General features: G+C 36.4%; 4 protein-coding genes across 7 annotated transcripts in view; 2 read left to right on the forward strand and 2 right to left on the reverse strand.

The window, feature by feature from the left end:
• LOC123922751 overlaps window positions 1-17,907 on the forward strand; it is a 43,724-nt gene that overhangs the window by 13,423 nt on the left and 12,394 nt on the right. The window lies entirely within an intron of this gene.
• The window catches only part of LOC123882313 (rRNA 2'-O-methyltransferase fibrillarin 1-like), a 28,434-nt gene that overhangs the window by 5,757 nt on the left and 4,770 nt on the right, over window positions 1-17,907 (reverse strand). For 2 of the 3 annotated variants that reach the window (XM_045931157.1, XM_045931155.1), the window contains exons 7-8: window positions 13,649-13,766; window positions 12,422-13,543 (exon numbers count right to left, since the gene is read on the reverse strand). The exons of the other annotated variant lie outside the window; for it this stretch is intronic. The gene's annotated coding sequence lies outside the window, so the exon portion shown is untranslated. Of the gene's footprint in view, window positions 1-12,421; window positions 13,544-13,648; window positions 13,767-17,907 lie in introns of those variants that run through there. 3 annotated transcript variants of the gene reach the window in all.
• Window positions 1,073-12,123, reverse strand: LOC123882314 (beta-adaptin-like protein A). 2 transcript variants are annotated; one of them, XM_045931158.1, is made up of 14 exons: window positions 11,982-12,123; window positions 11,685-11,902; window positions 11,313-11,522; window positions 10,494-10,604; window positions 9,892-9,981; window positions 9,728-9,793; window positions 8,908-8,999; window positions 8,790-8,825; window positions 8,623-8,691; window positions 8,202-8,269; window positions 4,118-4,171; window positions 3,951-4,025; window positions 2,899-3,167; window positions 1,073-1,277 (listed from the first exon to the last, which is right to left on the reverse strand). In XM_045931158.1, exons 2-9 carry the CDS (start codon window positions 11,715-11,717, stop codon window positions 8,685-8,687), a joined length of 645 nt encoding a protein of 214 aa, XP_045787114.1. In that variant the 5' UTR covers window positions 11,718-11,902; window positions 11,982-12,123; the 3' UTR covers window positions 1,073-1,277; window positions 2,899-3,167; window positions 3,951-4,025; window positions 4,118-4,171; window positions 8,202-8,269; window positions 8,623-8,684. The 2 variants fall into 2 exon arrangements, with proteins under 2 accessions (XP_045787114.1, XP_045787115.1); XM_045931159.1 differs by having other exon boundaries at window positions 11,685-11,907; window positions 11,982-12,121.
• On the forward strand, window positions 14,797-17,567 carry LOC123882315 (rRNA 2'-O-methyltransferase fibrillarin 1-like). The gene is made up of 5 exons (XM_045931160.1): window positions 14,797-14,896; window positions 15,287-15,376; window positions 15,459-15,623; window positions 15,942-16,010; window positions 16,092-17,567. The coding sequence occupies exons 1-5, from the start codon at window positions 14,819-14,821 to the stop codon at window positions 16,128-16,130; spliced, it is 441 nt and encodes a 146-aa protein (XP_045787116.1). The 5' UTR covers window positions 14,797-14,818; the 3' UTR covers window positions 16,131-17,567.

A 17,907-nucleotide genomic window follows, 5' to 3' on the forward strand; every position in this document is an offset into this window, starting at 1 on the left:
ATCATACTAACTACAGCCAGTAGCTACATATATATAGATTAATATATCAACAACTGTGCGCAGGAACATGATACTCAAAAGAGGCATATCCAACAAATTTTTATGTAGTGAGACAAGTCTTTGTCAAGAAAAAAATGTAGTGGGACAAGAAAATAATAATAGATAGTAGAATTGCACTAATTTCTAGCCATATGTTTTCAATGGTTTCTCTCTCCACCTCCCACATGTCTTTTTCACCCCGTTAGAAAATGGGGTGAATAAGGGGGTGAAAAAGACATTTGGGAGGTGGGAGAGAAACCATCTATGTTTCCTATGACTCCATTATTTTTGACCTTTAAGAAAAAAAGGAGAAAAAAACCATCCACCTATCTTTCATTTATTCCCTTAACTCTTTCTTTCACCAACTAAGCAGAGCAAATTTGCCAAGAGGAGGATTTGGTAGATTTGCCTCTCCTATGTTTTGGCAGTGCCAGTTACTAGTTAGGTTTGATCTTTTCCGGCTACACACTAAAATCGGCCGAAACGTATAAATAAAAATTAACAATAAATATGACAGAGCAAAGTGACAAGCAAACCGATTCCAGTCAACCTGCCCGTTTATTTCTCTAACATAGAAGAATTGGATCTTGGATTCTTTTATATTATAATTTTAATTCAATAGTGCGAGTTATGTAAAAGATCTCACAACTAAAACTCTTTGAATCTTATTTACTTAGAAAATACGAAGTGAGTTTTGTTTGGTGAGATCTTCCATATAACTCTCATGTTTAAATAGGTTGAACTTACAACAAATCAATCAACTTCAACATTTAGAATGTAATAATATGATGTCTTACATGTAAAACACAACTATCAAGTTTTGATCACAGTACTATAACAGCTCCACAAACTACGGTAAAAAGATAAAACGTTTCATGATTTTGTGAATTGAGAATAATTTAATAATATGATATTTTTCAGTCCAATGTGTATCAACGAGACTGCAATGCTTCATGGATATGTTTAACAGCGTTGTCGTAGTACACAAAGTCCATAAACCAAAATTCATGGTTGTCAACAGAGATAATCTGTATAAATTTTTCGGAGGGTTTTTTTTTTTTTTTTTGAATGACAAATTGTTTGGTTTTTTTCTCCTTGTTAGGACTTGAACCCTAGACCTTCAACTCCTTTAATCCTTAGCTCAACTAGCTTAACCCGTTGAGCTACCCATCCCAGACGGGGTTGGCTTTGCTTGTGGATGGGTTCACTGCTCTCAGCTGATGCAATGGAATTACCACCTAATCCATAAGATCAAAAGCATGAGTGTAAATATTTCCGAACAATAGAAAAACTATGATTGGAAATGGTAACTTTGTGAAACAAAAAAATGTAACAGTGCAATTATAAATTTACAATTTTGCCTATGCTAGACCCGAGACCCCTCGTCGTCCCAGAAATGAAAGACAAATCAATATGGCAACAAGTCTATGGACCAGTCCACTTCGACATTAACATATATGTCAGTGCTTCAGTTTTGAAGTGAACTAAATAATATTGAGTTTTTTCTTTTAAAATTTAGAAACTTCCCTTACATATGTCATTCTCAGTAGTCAAACTTCGTTATTTTTAAGTCGTATAAGCCTTAGTTCTAGAGGTTTTTCACGTCAGTTCAAGTCATGTAATTAAATTTCTTATGCTTCCTTCTTCCACACTAGTACAAATATGACATATTACACAAGTAGTTTACATCTGACGAGCATATGTCAGATGTAAAACGCTATATGGAGTAGCTTTTACATCTGGTACTAATATCCACTGAAGGGAAAAATATATAGACATAACTTGTTACATCTGGTTCTAATATCACCAGAAACAAAACTGAACGCGGTGGCAATATTGTAATTATGACGAAAATTATCTAAAATAAATATATTGTGCATCTGGTTCTAATACCTTTTTCTCTCCAATTGTACCATCTAATTAATACATTGTGCATCACTCCTATGTCAATATATTTCACTTTGCATTTATAATGGTAAGTACACCAATATTTGATAAGGTTAATTTGATAAAATTGTTATTATCTTTCATTTATAGTTTTCCATTAAGTAATGGTATTACAGCAATGCTGACACATTTACTCAGAGAAAATCCACCATTCCTAGATAAAATACCATGGGTCAGAATGAGCATATTTCACTAGCAGTAAAGTTTGGTGTACTCAGAACTCAAAAGCTCTATTTTTTGGTTGAAAAGGCAGTACAAGAATGCTCTTTTAACAAAAAAAAAAAAAGCTCAAAGGCAAGTAGCTTATGATGTATGCCAAAATTATTGGAGTATTGTCCAAAAATGCAACGGTCAATGATTCCTCTAGAAGAATATTGGAGGATACTCCTTAGATACATCTAGTATCTACGAGTATTGTACACATATTAGTAATACAGTTAGGTACACACAGAGGCTTTGCCTAATTTTGGACTGGGTTTTATAGGTATGTATGAAAGACTACACTTAAAAGTAATCATTAATTTCAGGAAAGGCAACAAAACTGAACTTCGGAATTGACCAAACACCTCACCCCAAAAATTCCAAAAGTCTCATCCTAATTCAAAAATCCTTAAAATGTTGGTGATAGTAGCCACTAAGAAGGACTGACATGATTGATATTTGAGGTTCCAAGGGACTAGAGTATGATATTTGAATTTTCAAATTTCAATGATTAATAGTATTTGTATCCCAAATTTACTTTAGAAATATGTACTTGAAATTATTCAGATCATAGAACATGAAGATTATGCAGATCATGGAATCAAATCAGTTAGCGGAATCAGGACGGCAAGACAGATCACAAATATTAATAATGCAGAAGAAACCAATAAGAAGCAAAGGACTTCTTCCATTGTGTCAACTAAAGTTTACCTTATAATAGGTCCACTGAGTCTGGTCACCAGTTTGGTAAGAAAGTGGGTTATCACTACTAAATGTGAGATTTGCAGTTGACAAATACAAGACTCCCATGACAGGTCCAGCAGAGGTGGAGAGGTAGCATGCATATGTTTTAAGTTGTTCTTCCGGCACAGTCTCAAAAGATTGTCTAAAGATCTTCTCATAGCCACCTTCTGCAAGAACTTTGGTCCCCTGAGCAATCCTTCCCACAACAGCATCAGCAAAACTAGGACCCGTTTTCACTGTTCCATGGAAAGTCAAAATCCAACAATAAATATAGCTTAAACATTAGAAATTGTTAGGACTTAAACAAATGAGGAGAGTCTCATGGCTTAAGTACCACATTGAGCACTTTGATGTACTGGATGTAGGACTCCTAACAGAGGACATATGAAAAATGTTGAAAATAAAAAACTTGAAACATTGTTTTGGGTATTTCTAGAAATGAAATACATTCTATTTAGTAAAACATTGTTAGCTTCTATGTTCTCTTTATGACAATTAATATCTATACACATGCAAAGTAAAAATTGAAAATTGAACAGAGTGAATAATCAACAACAGTGCATGTAAATTAAAGGAGTGTTCAAGATCCAAAGTTTTTTAATTTGATTTGACATTTGAAAATGTTAGATAAGTTTGAATAATTTGATGATTGAAATTCTGGCACTAGTAAAACAATATAAGAGACGATCAGAGAAAACAAAAAATCAAGGAATTTAAAACACTCTCATGAACAAGAGATAAAAAGTGTCAGTGACCAAACATTGAAGGCACTACATACTTGTATTACCTACCATGTTTGCATACAGGTGCTAAAAATTCAAAACAAAATTTAGCAAACCAAGAGAGCATGACAAAGAGCACAGCCATATACTCAAACATTTAAAACATACTTTACTGAAAACAATATTTGATGATGTCTCGGCAATAAATGAGTTTTTCTACTTTAGTAATAAACAAATAACATAACATTGGAACATAATTTCATGAAAGCACTACAAAGTAAAAGATCCAGAACTAACATGAAGGGTAACAACTGCATTTAGATTCTTTTCAACAGCATAAACTTTTAGCTTGCGTCCAGTTTCTTCCGAAGCCTACAAATGAATGAGAAAATAATCAGTCAAAAGAATAATATATATCCAATCTGCAAGTCATTTATTGTAAACAGTAAGGTAAAATATCACACCCGTAATGATGCCCGCACAAGAGGTCCACGCCCTGCTCCAACAACCATCAGTACCTAGCAATGAGGACAAACAATTAAACTCCACCTCTGTACTATTTTGCACAGGCTCTAAAGTGCTGTTTATCAAACATAAATAGCAAATAAAAATAAAGGGAAATTACACTCAACTCCCTTGAGGTGTCCTTAAACAACACAGACACCCAATCTTGTATTTCAATACATTGACCTCCCAATCAGGTAGAAGCGGTGGTATCTTGTCATTGTGGAGTAAGTCCCTTAATTCCCTTATCTTTTCCTTTAAGGGGGAAGGGTTTGTTGGTGTTTGTCTAGAAAGTGGCGTGTTGAAGACGATTTGTTTTGTGGTAAATGTGTACTCCAAGTGTGACATTAGTGCTAAGCGGCGCTTATGGAGTAACCTTCTTAGTTGCAAACGAGGTATAGGTGATGGGAGATGGTGTGTTGTTGGTGATTTTAATGCGGTTTGTAGGGGGGACGAGAGAAGCGGGGTCAATAGTGATGACGGAGTGGCGCTTTCGACAGAAATTTTTTAATTCCGATGTTTTCTTCAAGAACTTGAATTGGTTGATCTTCCACTTCTTGGAAGGAGTTTCACTTGGTATAAACCAAATGGGAGGGCGATGAGTAGACTCGATCGAATTCTTATCTCCGATGAATGGGCTACCAAGTGGGGAAATGGTTCTCTTTGGGCGCTTCCAAGAGATGTCTCGGATCATTGTCCCCTTGTCTTGAAGTATGTGTGTCATGGTTGGGGGCCAAAACCTTTTAGGTTCAAGAACTTTTGGCTAGAAAATAAGAAGCTACCTTATGTTGTTGAATCTTATTGGTCGGGTCAACGTGTGGATGAGTTTTGTTTTGAAGGAGAAGTTGAAGGGGCTAAAAACCGTTCTTAAAGAATGGAACAATGTTGAATATGGAGACATGGAGGCGCGAATTCAAGGCTTGGTGGTGGATATTAGAGACTTGGATGTGAGAGGGGAAGAAGTGGGTTTGTCTAACCAAGAAGTAACTAGTAGGAAGCAAAAGTTCGAGGACCTATGGAAATTGCTTAGAAGTAAAGAAGCACTTTCTTTTCAAAGGTCTCGTTCTAAATGGCTTAAGGAAGGGGATGTAAACACAAAATTCTTTCATGGGTGTGTAAAAGCTAGATCTAACCTTAACTCTATCACGGCTCTTCGGGTTGATAATGTGTGGCTTGAATCTCCGGAGCTTATTAAGGCGGCGATCTCCTCTTTTTTTGAAAGCCATGTTTCTTCTTTACCGAAACCTAGACCAAGACTCGACGGTGTTGCGTTCCCCATGCTTTCGGAGGCGGATAATTTGGATCTTACTTCTCCTTTCACGTTGGAGGAAATTGAGTTGGTGGTTAGGCTTAGTGACGGCAACAAGAGCCCGGGGCCCGATGGGTTCAATTTTGCTTTTGTCAAGAAGTTTTGGGAGTTGTTGAAGGGTGATATCCGGATTATGTTTGATCAATTTCATGGGAATGCTTGTCTTCCGAAAAGTCTTCTATCGTGCTTTGTCACTTTGATCCCTAAGGTGAACTCTCCATCCTCTATCTCCGATTTTAGACCTATTTCTCTTCTTGGGTGTTTGTATAAAATTATTGCTAAGGTGTTAGAGAAAAGACTTTCAAAGGTGATTGATTCTTTAATTGCCTCAAATCAATCAGCTTTTATTAAAGGCCGAAATTTGGTCGATAGTGTTCTTGTGGGAATTGGCGAAAAAATCTAGGAGAGTGTCTCATTTTCAAAGTTGATTTTGAGAAAGCTTATGATTCGGTGGAATGGGGTTTCCTAGAGTATATGTTAAAGAGATTTGGTTTTGGTGCAAAGTGGATAGAGTGGATCCGGGCTTGTGTTTTCGCCGGAAATCTTTCGGTTCTAGTAAATGGTTCCCCCACTATGGAGATAAATATTAAACGGGGGCTCAAGCAAGGGGACCCTTTGGCTCCCTTTCTTTTTTTACTTGTTAAAGGCTTCTCTTTTGGTAGAACACCGGTGGTTATCTCGCATCTTCAATATGCGGATGATACACTTTGTATCGGGGAGGCTTCGGTGGGTAATCTTTGGACCCTTAAGGCGATTCTCCGTGGTTTTGAAATGGCTTTCGGGCTCAAAGTCAATTTTTGGAAGAGTGGTCTTATGGGGGTTAATGTCCCTCAAACTTTTATGGCGATGGCATGCTCTTTTCTTAATTGTAAACTTGGCTCATTTCCTTTCAAGTATCTTGGTCTACCAATTGGAGCGAATCCAAGACGCCTTTCTACGTGGGATCCTTTATTGGATCATCTTCGTAATCGTCTTTTCTCTTGGAGGAATAAACACATAAGTCTTGGAGGTAGAATCATTTTGATTAACGCGGTTCTAAATGCCATTCCGATATTCTTTCTTTCCTTTATGAAGATGCCGGTGGGTGTTTGGAGGAAAATGGTTAGAATCCAAAGGGAGTTCCTTTGGGGAGGTGTGAGAGGAGGTAGGAAGATTAGTTGGGTGAAGTGGTCAGTGGTTTGTAAGGAGAAAAGTCAAGATGGGCTAGGTGTGCGAGATGTTAGACTCGTAAATCTTAGTCTATTGTCAAAGTGGAGGTGGCGGCTTCTTCAACCCGGGTTGCCTTTGTGGAAGGAGGTTCTTGTGGCTAAATATGGTAGTCATATTGTTCAATTTGCGGATTGGTGTAATTATAGAATCCCGTCTTCGGCTTCAAATTGTTGGAAGGACATATGTGCTTTAGATACGGTGGTGGCTTCCAAAAATTGGTTTGCGGCCTCTTTGGAGCGAAAAATGGGTAATGGTAGATCCACTCATTTTTGGTTGTCAACTTGGATTGGTGATGTTCCCTTGTCAATTGCTTTCCCTCGGCTATTCTCTATCTCCACTCAAAAGGATGGTATGGTGGAGGAGTTTTATAGAAGTAATGAAATCGGGTGCAAATGGGTCTTTCCTTGGCGAAGGAATTTGTTCCAACGGGAATTACCCCTTGTGGATCGGTTGCTTGAGCTCTTGGATCCGGTTAGTTTATCGTTGGAGGAAGACTTGTGGAGATGGTTACCGAATCCGGAAGGGACTTTCTCGGTAAATTCATCTTATAACTACCTTGTTAAAGAACTCCGGGATTCGGATGTGTTGGTCCTAGAGAAGACGGCGGTGTTTAATCAAATTTGGGAGAGTCCGGCGCCATCCAAAGTCATTGCGTTCTCTTGGCAATTGCTTTATGATAGAATCCCAACGAGGTGTAATCTTGATTATCGTGGTATTCTCGCTCCGGATGCGCCAAGGGATTCTGTTGGGTGCGTGGGTATGACCGAATCCTCGACCCACCTTTTTGTCCATTGCTCGAATGCGATCTCGGTTTGGTACGCGATTTTCCAGTGGATCGGAGTTGTAATTGTTATTCCTCCAAACCTGTCCACGCTTTTTGAAATGGTTAGAGGTGCTGTTAATAATAATAAGGTTCGTCAAGGCTTTTTAATGATTTGGCATGCAACTATTTGGACTATTTGGAAGGCGCGGAATAATTCTATTTTTGCGAATGGGGTGGTTGATTCAAGGGTGTTGGTTGATGACATCAAAGTGTTGAGTTGGAAGTGGAGCCTTGCTAGAACAAAGATGCTGCCTTGTTTGTTTTATGAATGGAACTGGGATCCAGGGGAATGCTTACGTCGCTAATTGTTTGGTTTTTTTTTCCTTTGCCTTTTTCCACTGTTATCTTAGGCAGCTGTGTGGATTTTTATGTTTGCTGGAGCTGTTATGGCTACGGTTCTCTTTTGTTTAGTTGTTGTGGTTGGAGCCCCACGTGTTATCCTTCGGTGATGTTTACCCCTGTATAGTTTTTGTGTTTTGCTCCTCTTGTAACCGCTTGTTCTTGAGTAGCTAATAATATTTGCCTTTTCAAAAAAAAAAAATACATTGACCTCCCCTATTTACACACATCTCCATTCTAGTAGGTGTCATTTATGCATAACTGAGGGGAGGCAAAGCATTTTTACAAACTAATAAGGGTGTGAGTGCAATTTCTCCCAATACGAAAAATGCATTTAAAAATCAAACATGAGAAAAAATCTTACAATGGTTTTAGTAGATGCCTCTTCATCAGGAATCATGTCCAGCATTGCTTTACTTACTGCTCTTTGGTCTGTAAATAGGAAAGCTAATGATTAGACTGCCAGTACACAACTTAGAACCCAAGTCAAAACCAAGATATGAGTAACAAAAGAGACTTGAAAATATTTTGACGTTTGATCACATTCAACAGCAGACAATACAAAATATCATTTAAATTACCTAAACAAACTAAAATAGATAACAGACATCAGACATTGGACAACAGTTGAATAACATGGGAGGGAGGTGGTCACTAAATCAAAAAATTCGCCATGTTTGTAGTAGAAGTACAAATTATGACTACTGGACATCAAGGTAAGTGAGAAAACATAAACATAAATCGAATGGGTGAAGTTGAGAATATAATTTTGTGCATTGCAATACCTGAATGTATTTCATAGCATCTTTCTCAAAAGTCTCATAAGTACGAGCCTCCAAATTATCCATCAAAGGCTGCACAAATTTTTTGAATATTTCAAGATTACATATCTGAATGTGCAGAGGAATAGAAGCCAATAAATGAATAGAAAGCAGCATGAAAGAACGCTTACTTGCAAAGGTGACTGTAAATAATCCCTGTATCCAAGCTGGCATAAAAAACTGGAAGTCAAGAGAAGATAATAGCAATCATGTCATGCATATATTACAAGCATATGCCAAGATAAATACCTCAAAACGTTCTTGCTCAGGAAGAGGATCCATTTTTTGATACAGACGTCCAATATAATCCAGATATAGACGCAAGGGATGTCTTTGCGAATCTAAGGTGCAAAACATGTCACTATAAACAGAAGGTTTTGGCCAAGGACACAATACTATAAAAAATACAATATGCAAAACACAAACATGCACACACATGGGGATATACGAAGTAAAGAAGTGAAGAGGATACTTAAATAAATATAAATATTATTACAAAAAGAAGAGAGGTTTTGCAGTATCCAAAAAATCAAAGTAAAAAAACAGTTGCACGAATCAATACTTTGCCCAAAATCAATCTAATACCGGGGACATCATTTACATTGCAAAGTTTAACGATTCAGATAAAAATAATACCTAAATAACAATAATAACTTCAAACCTAACTCATTGTGAAACATAGCATCTTAAACCCCCAAGTACCATAGAAAATCAATCAAAATTTGCATTTGATGCACACACAAACACAATACACCACAAGTTAACTCGAGAATTTGACAACTAAGAGCTTGTCTGGTTTGAGAAATCATTTGTTTTCACTGATAATTACAAACAGACAAAAAATAGCACCAAATTTTCTTGTCTCCCATACAAATTATTGGAAAACAAGAATTACAATGAAAACAAAGGGCATATTTGTTGTTATTAATGAAAAATAAAAAATGAATCATTTTATTAATGAAAAAAAATGAAAGAAAGAACAGCACAATGGTATATTACATGAACCCGGCCAAGATACAAAATGTTGAAGACATGACATTCACGGCATGTTTCTAGCATATTTACTCACCAGAGTGGCAGAGTTTGCATCCATAGAGTCATCATCAGGCACAACTAAGGAAATCCTAAGCCATAGCTGTTTACAAAATAAAAGAATAAACATAAGAACGAAATAACAACACTTATGAACAGAAGACATATAACCAATCACAAAGTTTGATCTCAGAATAGCACCTGCATATTACTCAGATCCTGTAAGATTTGATTCACACACCGTGCATAATTAGCACAAGAGGTTCCTTTAGGGACAGGAAGCAGGCAAGCCTACAGTATATTAAAGAAATTAGGAAAAACAAAGCAATGTTATAAAATGTCGCTTTAAAGCCTATGGCAGAAATGGGGTGGAGATAATAGGTGGTGCGGCCTATGGCGGCTGGCACAAAATCTGCCATGACATGCTGCTATGGCAGAATTTGATAACACTAAATACCATTCAATTGATAAAGGTTAACTTCTTTTAAAATTTAATTTTCATTACTTTATATATATATATATATATATATATATATATATATATATATATATATATATATATATATATATATATATATATATATAATAACATGAGGATTAACAACGAAATCGAATATTCCAGTGGCGAGATTGAAAGTAATAACATGAGGCATATCATCGCTGAACTCAGTTTCTACACCGCAAAATCGAGCTTCGCTCTTATCACCACCTCTGTCACCTAGAGGCATTTTTACTTCAACTAAAAATATATAATTGAATGTTTGCATTGTTTTGACAATTCAAATAGTAGTAACAACTCAAACCTGGTGAAAGTCAGCAAGACCAGCGGCCCGTGCAGCTCCTAATGCTTTCTGAGTCTCAGGGGGTCTCTTAAAGAAACACTTCATTACTGCAGTAAGAACATGTAAGCGAATCTGCGCATCAAGACACGGAAATTACTCAAATTTCAATTAAATATAGATAAAGATTTGAAATATCTTCTTTTATTTATCAAGTAACAAATAAATTGGTGATTAGCATGCAACAGCAAGGAGGTATCAATTATGTATGCATATTTTCTATTCAATACAACCACAGAATTATAGGACAAGATTCCATGGCAGATGTGAGGTATGCACGGTCTGACTAGGGGGATGCTGAGGCTAGTCAATCCCACCTCTATTCTCCATGAATATATTATGAATTTAAAATGATACATAATATTTGTACTATCTGTGTTTATTTGTAGTGAATATTAGAATTGTTGTTTCACAAGAACTTTGCTGGTACACATTTTCATTAACTCAATACTATAGTAGTGATGTTCTAAACAGCCATGAGTCTAAATATATTCACCTTACCCTGTAAACTAAATTATTGATTGAATTTTGAAAAATGTCCATGCTTTGCAGGTCAATTTTAATAAGAGTATATAAGTTAAATTTCAACTGAAAACATTATTGACCCTTCAAGACCAAATATCCAGTTAGAGATAATATAAAAACCATTCATATGTGTTCACTTAACACCTTAAAATTTTGGGATAGCTGGATCATGACGGCATCAAATACGGAAATCTAAGTCTCAAATGAAGACATTACAAGACTGCAAAGTGCAAACCGTAAAAAGTTATGAATAATTACCTCAGCAGAATGCTCCTCATCCCAATTTTCAACCAGACTTCCTAAGACATATGGAGCATCATGCATGTCCTGAGAGTATCCCCCCAACATCCATATGAGAGCTGCCTTAGCCTTAGGTTCTTGGACATTGTTGCTACTGATATTCCCAACTGTGGCGATACAAACCTGACTCCATTGAGGATATTTTCTTAGAAGATCTTTCACAAGCAGCTGCATAAAATAAACTTTTGAACTTGTTAGTCTATTCTACCATTACCAGGTCAAATCAAAATGTCATGATTTTTATGTGTGTTCATATATCAACATGAAGCAGTGCAATATTACTCTTAGGAAAATATTCCAGGGTATCTAGCAGGTATTTGTCATGTTTACCAGAGCTTCAGATGTAACATAGTCCTTTTCCATCTCCAGAAACTGTAGAAGTCGATCAACAATTGCATTGCCATCATACTGCTGCAATGCTATCTTTCCAAGTTAACCACTTTATGGATGCACAAGAAATACTCTTCATAATGAGGTCAATATTTGAACCTCGGAACATCGTCTCACTTCAATATACTCGCCGAGTAATGAATAGTATATCTATAAATCTATACTGGAAGTCAATTCAAATTAAAATCTACCTATAAATTAATTATAATGTTCAGACAGATGCAGGATTTCAAATACCTCATTTCCAGCAGGATGAAAGCCTCCACCTCCGTAATCAGTGAACTCATCAAAGCGATAAACAGGCTCAGACCTTCGTGGGTCCCATAAGACACCATTATAAAGTAGCCTTTCATCATCAGGGCTAAAGTGGATTAAAGAATAAGCATGACCCCGTCCTGTAGAAGTAGCGAGCGTATCTGACAATGTTCTTTCTAACTTGCCTTCTTGGATATCATATAACACAATTTCCCGTCCTGCAGATTCTGATGACAAGGCAGCGAATGATTTTCCGGAATTACTAAACCTGGCAGCCTTGCACCCTTCAAATGAAGGTGTGGGACCACCTAATATTGATGTTGCATCCCAGAGCTTAACATCTTTAGAGCATGAAGAAAGCAACAATTGGGTCTCACCAGAAACAAAAGACTGAACTAGGGCCAGAGGAACCTCGTGACCTGTGAAGCTCTCCACAACATTATTGTTGTTGGAATCAAAAAAATTGAGTTCTCCGGTGTGGCTACCTACAGTAATATGAGAAGAGCCTCCAACCAATGTAATGTAATGCACGTTAATAACACACCGGTGTCGTCCCGATAAGTGTGCCACGGCCTAAACCGACTAAAAACAAATTGACGATCCCTGCGATTACCATGTAGTCCACCATACGTAAACTTAAATTCACGGGTACCAAGCCGGGCAGTCACATTAGAGGGGGCATCCAGGCTTCGCTTAGGTTCAGGACAAATATGTGGGTGCAGAAGAGATGTTGGAGGAAGGGTGGTAATGGGGGCTGGGCATTGGCGATGTTGATGTTTCAGATACTGAACAACTAGAGAATCTAGTGTCACGCGCTCAAGGTTGTTGGGCTGAAGGTCATTCACTACTTGGGAGGATGGTGTCATCTGACCTAGATTTGAGATGCGGTACTGATTCTCATCCACATAGTCAGTTCTTGTTGACTCCTTAGATTACTTGGTGTGAAAAGCCCAATAGCATCAGTATGAAGGCTGCTTTTACGAACTGTACGAGAGCGAAGTCCCTGATCCCCAACATTTAGTCGCTTTGCAGATGATGAAAACATTGATATATCCTTTAAATCCGATAACTTTCGTTTGGAGGGCAAGGTAATTGGAGTCTTGAACTGAGTTTCAGCGTTAAGTTTCACTGAAGATTCAGATGGATCCTCTATTATACTTGTTTCTGAAGACTCTTTCCCAGTACGTAGCCATTTTTTGGATGATGAATGCCGAGAGTCAACAACTTGGTGTCTTGTATGGGAACCAAAAGATGATGAAAAAGTTAGTGACTTTTTCTTTGCAGAGACGGGATAACTTTTCCAGCAAGCATCCTCGTTCTTTGAATTAGATTTTAATTTGCTAATGAGAAACCCTCTAGGAGTACGACCAAGAGGCCACTGAATTTGTGTTGAAGAAGCTTCCTGTGTTGTGGGTTGTTGTGCAAGAGAAGATGGAGCAAGTAAAGATGGCAAAGGAGTTAACTGAGCCTCTTTAAGCAATAAAGAAGCAGTTTGTCCCAATCCAGATGCCTGTAAGTGTTCATGAATTAAGAGCAAGAGTTCCCTGCATAAGACAAACAGCAAATAAAAAGCCATCAGAAGGGATACCACAGTTAAGGTTGGGGTTTGGTGGAAGAACTGAAAATGTATGCAAAAAAAGACTGGATACCTTGAAGGTTAGTAATAGGAGTGGCAGCAGCTATAGCAGCCCTTTCTATGCGCCTTAATGTAGGTGTAGCTGCATAACTAGCAACTAATGTACTTGCACGCCCTAAATTAGCCACAATCTACAAAGAAATTACAACATAAGTATCAATAGCCTTTATCGAGCATATGTATGTAACTCAGGTTTAATTTAAGCAAGATCACTGATTATTGAACAGTATAATTGATACCGGTTTTCGGTGCTTTAATCACAAATTACCCCACTGTTTTTACTGTGTCTTCTTTATCAAAGATTTATTTACCGTGTAAACAATTTAATACTTAAAAGTTTGTTTTTCTAGAAAGTTAAATATAATTAGTTTCTAAGCAAAGCTTAACTTTTTTTAAGCTCAAATAAAAAGGTTCTAGCTTGCATATAACTGTGGAGAATTCAATACATATTGAGAATGTATATCGACTAATCTTCTAAATCATAACACAAACAAAATTGCCAAGGAAAAAAAAAATACAAAAAAAAAAAAAAAAAAAAACTCATTATATGATATTAGTCTAGCTTGCATATAACTGTAGAGAATAATAATATACGTGCATGGCAACAAAAAACATTAATACCAATTAACTCAATTCAGACACCAAACAGGCACACAGCATTAGTCCATAACAAGTTCACTCAAACCAACAACATGCACTAAAACACAAACTTCAGCGTCAGCAAAGAGTAGAGGTGCTCACCCAAATTAACTCGATTGCAGCCTGGGATAGTTCAGCTTGCCACCTACCCTGTTCTGTTCCGAGTGTCGTACTGCCTGAAAATTTGGCAGTGGGCTGCATTGCATGTCCATGCATTGTTTTAATAATGCAGTCTATTAAGCTCTTAGAGTGAAACATCATTTAGACAGCTTCACATATAAAGCACAAGACACTGTTACTTTGAGTAAGCCTACTGACCAATCACATATGAAATGACAGCAGCATGACTGGCTAATTGGCTACTGCATTAGAAGTGAGTTTTCAGTTACATAATGAAAAGTCTTCAGATTATTATCATGACGAAGACGTGCTTTTCTCTGTTCAGGTATAATAATCAATTAATAATTAATGCAATTACTTTTAAATTTTAAATATTAACAACAATAATGCAATTGTGTTTATTCAGGATGAGGATGGGAGTACGATGGAATACAGAAAATGGGATCCGTTCAAATCAAGATTTGCTGCGGCTATACTATCTGGTGCACAAGACATATCGATCGTAAGTTTTCCAAATTATTATTATGCATCTTTTAAAGAACTCCATTTCTTGTTAACACAAAATTTCTTGTCGAAATTGTTCCATTCATACTCCACTCAAATATATACAAAAACAAGATAATAAAAGAAAAAACAAAGCATTAAGAAACCACAAAGCATTAAGAATAGATTAGCCTACTTGGTTGGGTGACTGCCGTGAAGTGGAGATTATAAATCATCTACTTTTGTATTTTTTGGCAGCGTTTAGAGTGTTATTTTAAAGTTGATAGGAATTTCTCACGCTTTAACTAAAGATTCTCTTCAAAATTCTATCAAATTTTACAATTTAATTTGAAAATCTAAGGGCATGCAAGAAAGACTTTGTAATAACCGACTGATTTATGTTTTGCAGAAACTTGGTTCACGTGTACTCGTGCTGAACTCACGAGATGATGCACTCTCCGGAATGACTATTTCACATATATCAGATATTGTTGGCCCTGTCAGTGTTTATTTTTATATTACATGTTTCCATTCATTTTTGTACATTTATTATTATTTATTCTATGTTTTCTATACCACAGCAAGGCATGGTCTACGTAGTAGAGGAAGCGAGTCGCTCTCTTCTAACAATGGCAAGTAAAAGGTTTAACATAGTACCAATTGTTTATGGTGAGATTCCACGCAAATACCGCATGCTCATCAATGTTGTCGATGTGTTGTTTGCTGCACTTGATTCTCCCAAAGAGATTCCTTTCTCCCTCTCTTCTAATCTTGTGTTTTCAATCTTGATAATTCTTATTGATTATTAGTTAAACTATAAGTTAAATTATTGTAAATGAATATTTATGTAATTTTTAATTTAAAGTTAGAGTTAATTATGTATATATTATCTATCAGTTTTATGTGTTACAAGTGTAATAAACAAGTTAAATTATCTTCTGACTTTTTACTTTGATTGAAATTAAAGAAGAAAAACTCATAGAAACATTGGTGCAGAATTACAATTTTATTGAAAGAAGGATTTAAGAGAACTTTATTGAAATCATTTTGTATTCATTTGTCAGGTCCGAGAGGCATTTTTGAATGCTGCCTATTTTCTCAAAACCGGGGGAAAGTATTTAGTTTATGTCCAGGTATTATATCTTGATGTATTTTTTGTAATATTTTATTCATGTGAACCATGTTACTAATCGACTAACCGGTGTATATGACAGGGAAATTGCAATGAACCGTCACACTGTTACTTTGAGTAAGCCTACTGACCAATCACATATGAAATGACAGCAGCAAGCTGCAGCATGACTGCTAATTGGCTACTGCATTAGAAGTGAGTTTTCAGTTACATAATGAAAAGTCTTCAGATTATTATCAAGGCATTTGGTAATTAATCAGGATTTACCAAATTAGCATATACTAAACTTCTCTCTAACAACAATCTAAAAGATCTTAGAACTTTCTAGATTACACTAATACAAAACTGTTTAAAAAAAAACAACACTAATACACAAAAATTTCAGAGTCGGTGCAGAAACAGAACTAATCACAAAAATAAATCTCATAAAATTGTTCGTAGTATTGTGAAATGTAGATCAATAGAGTGATCTAGTGAATCCTCAAATGCTCACAGTGGAGCGAGCAGCTTGATTGGAAAAATCTAGGTGAGCTTACTGACCACAAACACACATAAAGGAGCAACCATGCAGTTGCAGTGTGAATGGCTAATTAGTCACCATAAACTATCTAAAACAATAAAAAACTTCAATTATCAATTTACCATGTGTGTTGGTTAAAATCCCGATTTGAATCATAAAATCCCAAGATTTTGCAATTATTTATTGCCCTCAGCGATTAAGAGTATGCACATAATCCAATTTTGGCGGAATCGGGTGGATACACCCCTATTATGCTTATGAATGAATTTAAATTTACATAAGCATTTCAAATATGATTTACACAAGTATTTCTAGTGATTCAATTTTAAGGTTTTTTATGCCTTACTAATGCTAATCTATATGCATATATTATGATTCCAAGATTTACGATTTTACTTCCTTCTCGATTTTGCGAAAAACCTCAATTTTAACTACCTTGACCATATAATATAAATTGCATTAAATTAACCATAAAAAATGTAACCGCTCTAACAGCGATGTAACAGATCATAGGACTTACCAGATTACATTACATGAAAATACAAAAAACACAGAATTGCATGCAGAAACAGAACTAATCATAATAATGAATTTCATAAAACTGATCCTAATGTAGTGAAATGCAGTTCAATAGAGTGGAAAAAGGCTCGTCGACTACTCATTATATTTTTATCGGTGTTTTTTCTCACTAATTAACTGCTCTGACAGATCATAAATCTTTTTAGATTACACGAAAATACAAAACAAACAAAAAATACAGAATAACGTGCAGAAACAGAACTAATCACAAAAATAATCTCATAAAACTGTTCCTAATGTAATGAAATGTAGTTCAACTCGCAATGGAACATCTTCTTTGGTGCTTGCAATAAAGATGTCTCTAGATCGATGCCGAGGTCTAGCCCACTTAGCTCACTCCACTATTCTCTCCAAAAAAATTTCGAAAACTGTAAAACCATTATCACTTATTAGCACACGCCAATCGAAAACCATAAACAATCCCACATAAAGATAATAGAATTCGTCATCGTTCAACCAAAACTGACTGCTTACCACCAACCTTACAGCAGTTGTTGCACAATCCATGACCTGAGTAAGGCAAAATTCCCAGGACTCTGCCAATCTTGGTCTGCTAGTACTCTCATATGAAGCATGTGTGCTTCCCTTAAAAACCCGCCTTCGCCACCGTATATAAAAAAGTTTTCGTTTACAAGAAAGTCATGGAGGGGGAAAATAGCCACGCAACAAGTCCCTACCTCATCATAACCGTCCATCCCCAAGGATATGCCGTGAATCCAGTCTTGATGAAGTCCGACCAATACCATCTGGCATCTATACAAGAACGCATCCCCTTCAAGAACACCCGGAGTATGTCCAA

This window comes from Trifolium pratense, linkage group LG4 (genome assembly GCF_020283565.1).
Source record: "Trifolium pratense cultivar HEN17-A07 linkage group LG4, ARS_RC_1.1, whole genome shotgun sequence".
NCBI lineage: Eukaryota > Viridiplantae > Streptophyta > Magnoliopsida > Fabales > Fabaceae > Trifolium > Trifolium pratense.

Coding starts and splice junctions, on each gene's coding strand:
- LOC123882314 (XM_045931158.1), bottom strand. CDS start 11,717: ATGGAAAAGGACTATGTTACATCTGAAGCTCTG. Junction 9,982..10,493: donor GTCTTGCTGACTTTCACCAG/GTTTGAGTTGTT, acceptor AATATACTGTAG/GCTTGCCTGCTTCCTGTCCC. Junction 9,000..9,727: donor ATGCAAACTCTGCCACTCTG/GTGAGTAAATAT, acceptor TTTGCACCTTAG/ATTCGCAAAGACATCCCTTG.
- LOC123882315 (XM_045931160.1), top strand. CDS start 14,819: ATGGAATACAGAAAATGGGATCCGTTCAAATCAAGATTTGCTGCGGCT. Junction 14,897..15,286: donor GTGCACAAGACATATCGATC/GTAAGTTTTCCA, acceptor TATGTTTTGCAG/AAACTTGGTTCACGTGTACT. Junction 15,624..15,941: donor CACTTGATTCTCCCAAAGAG/ATTCCTTTCTCC, acceptor TTCATTTGTCAG/GTCCGAGAGGCATTTTTGAA.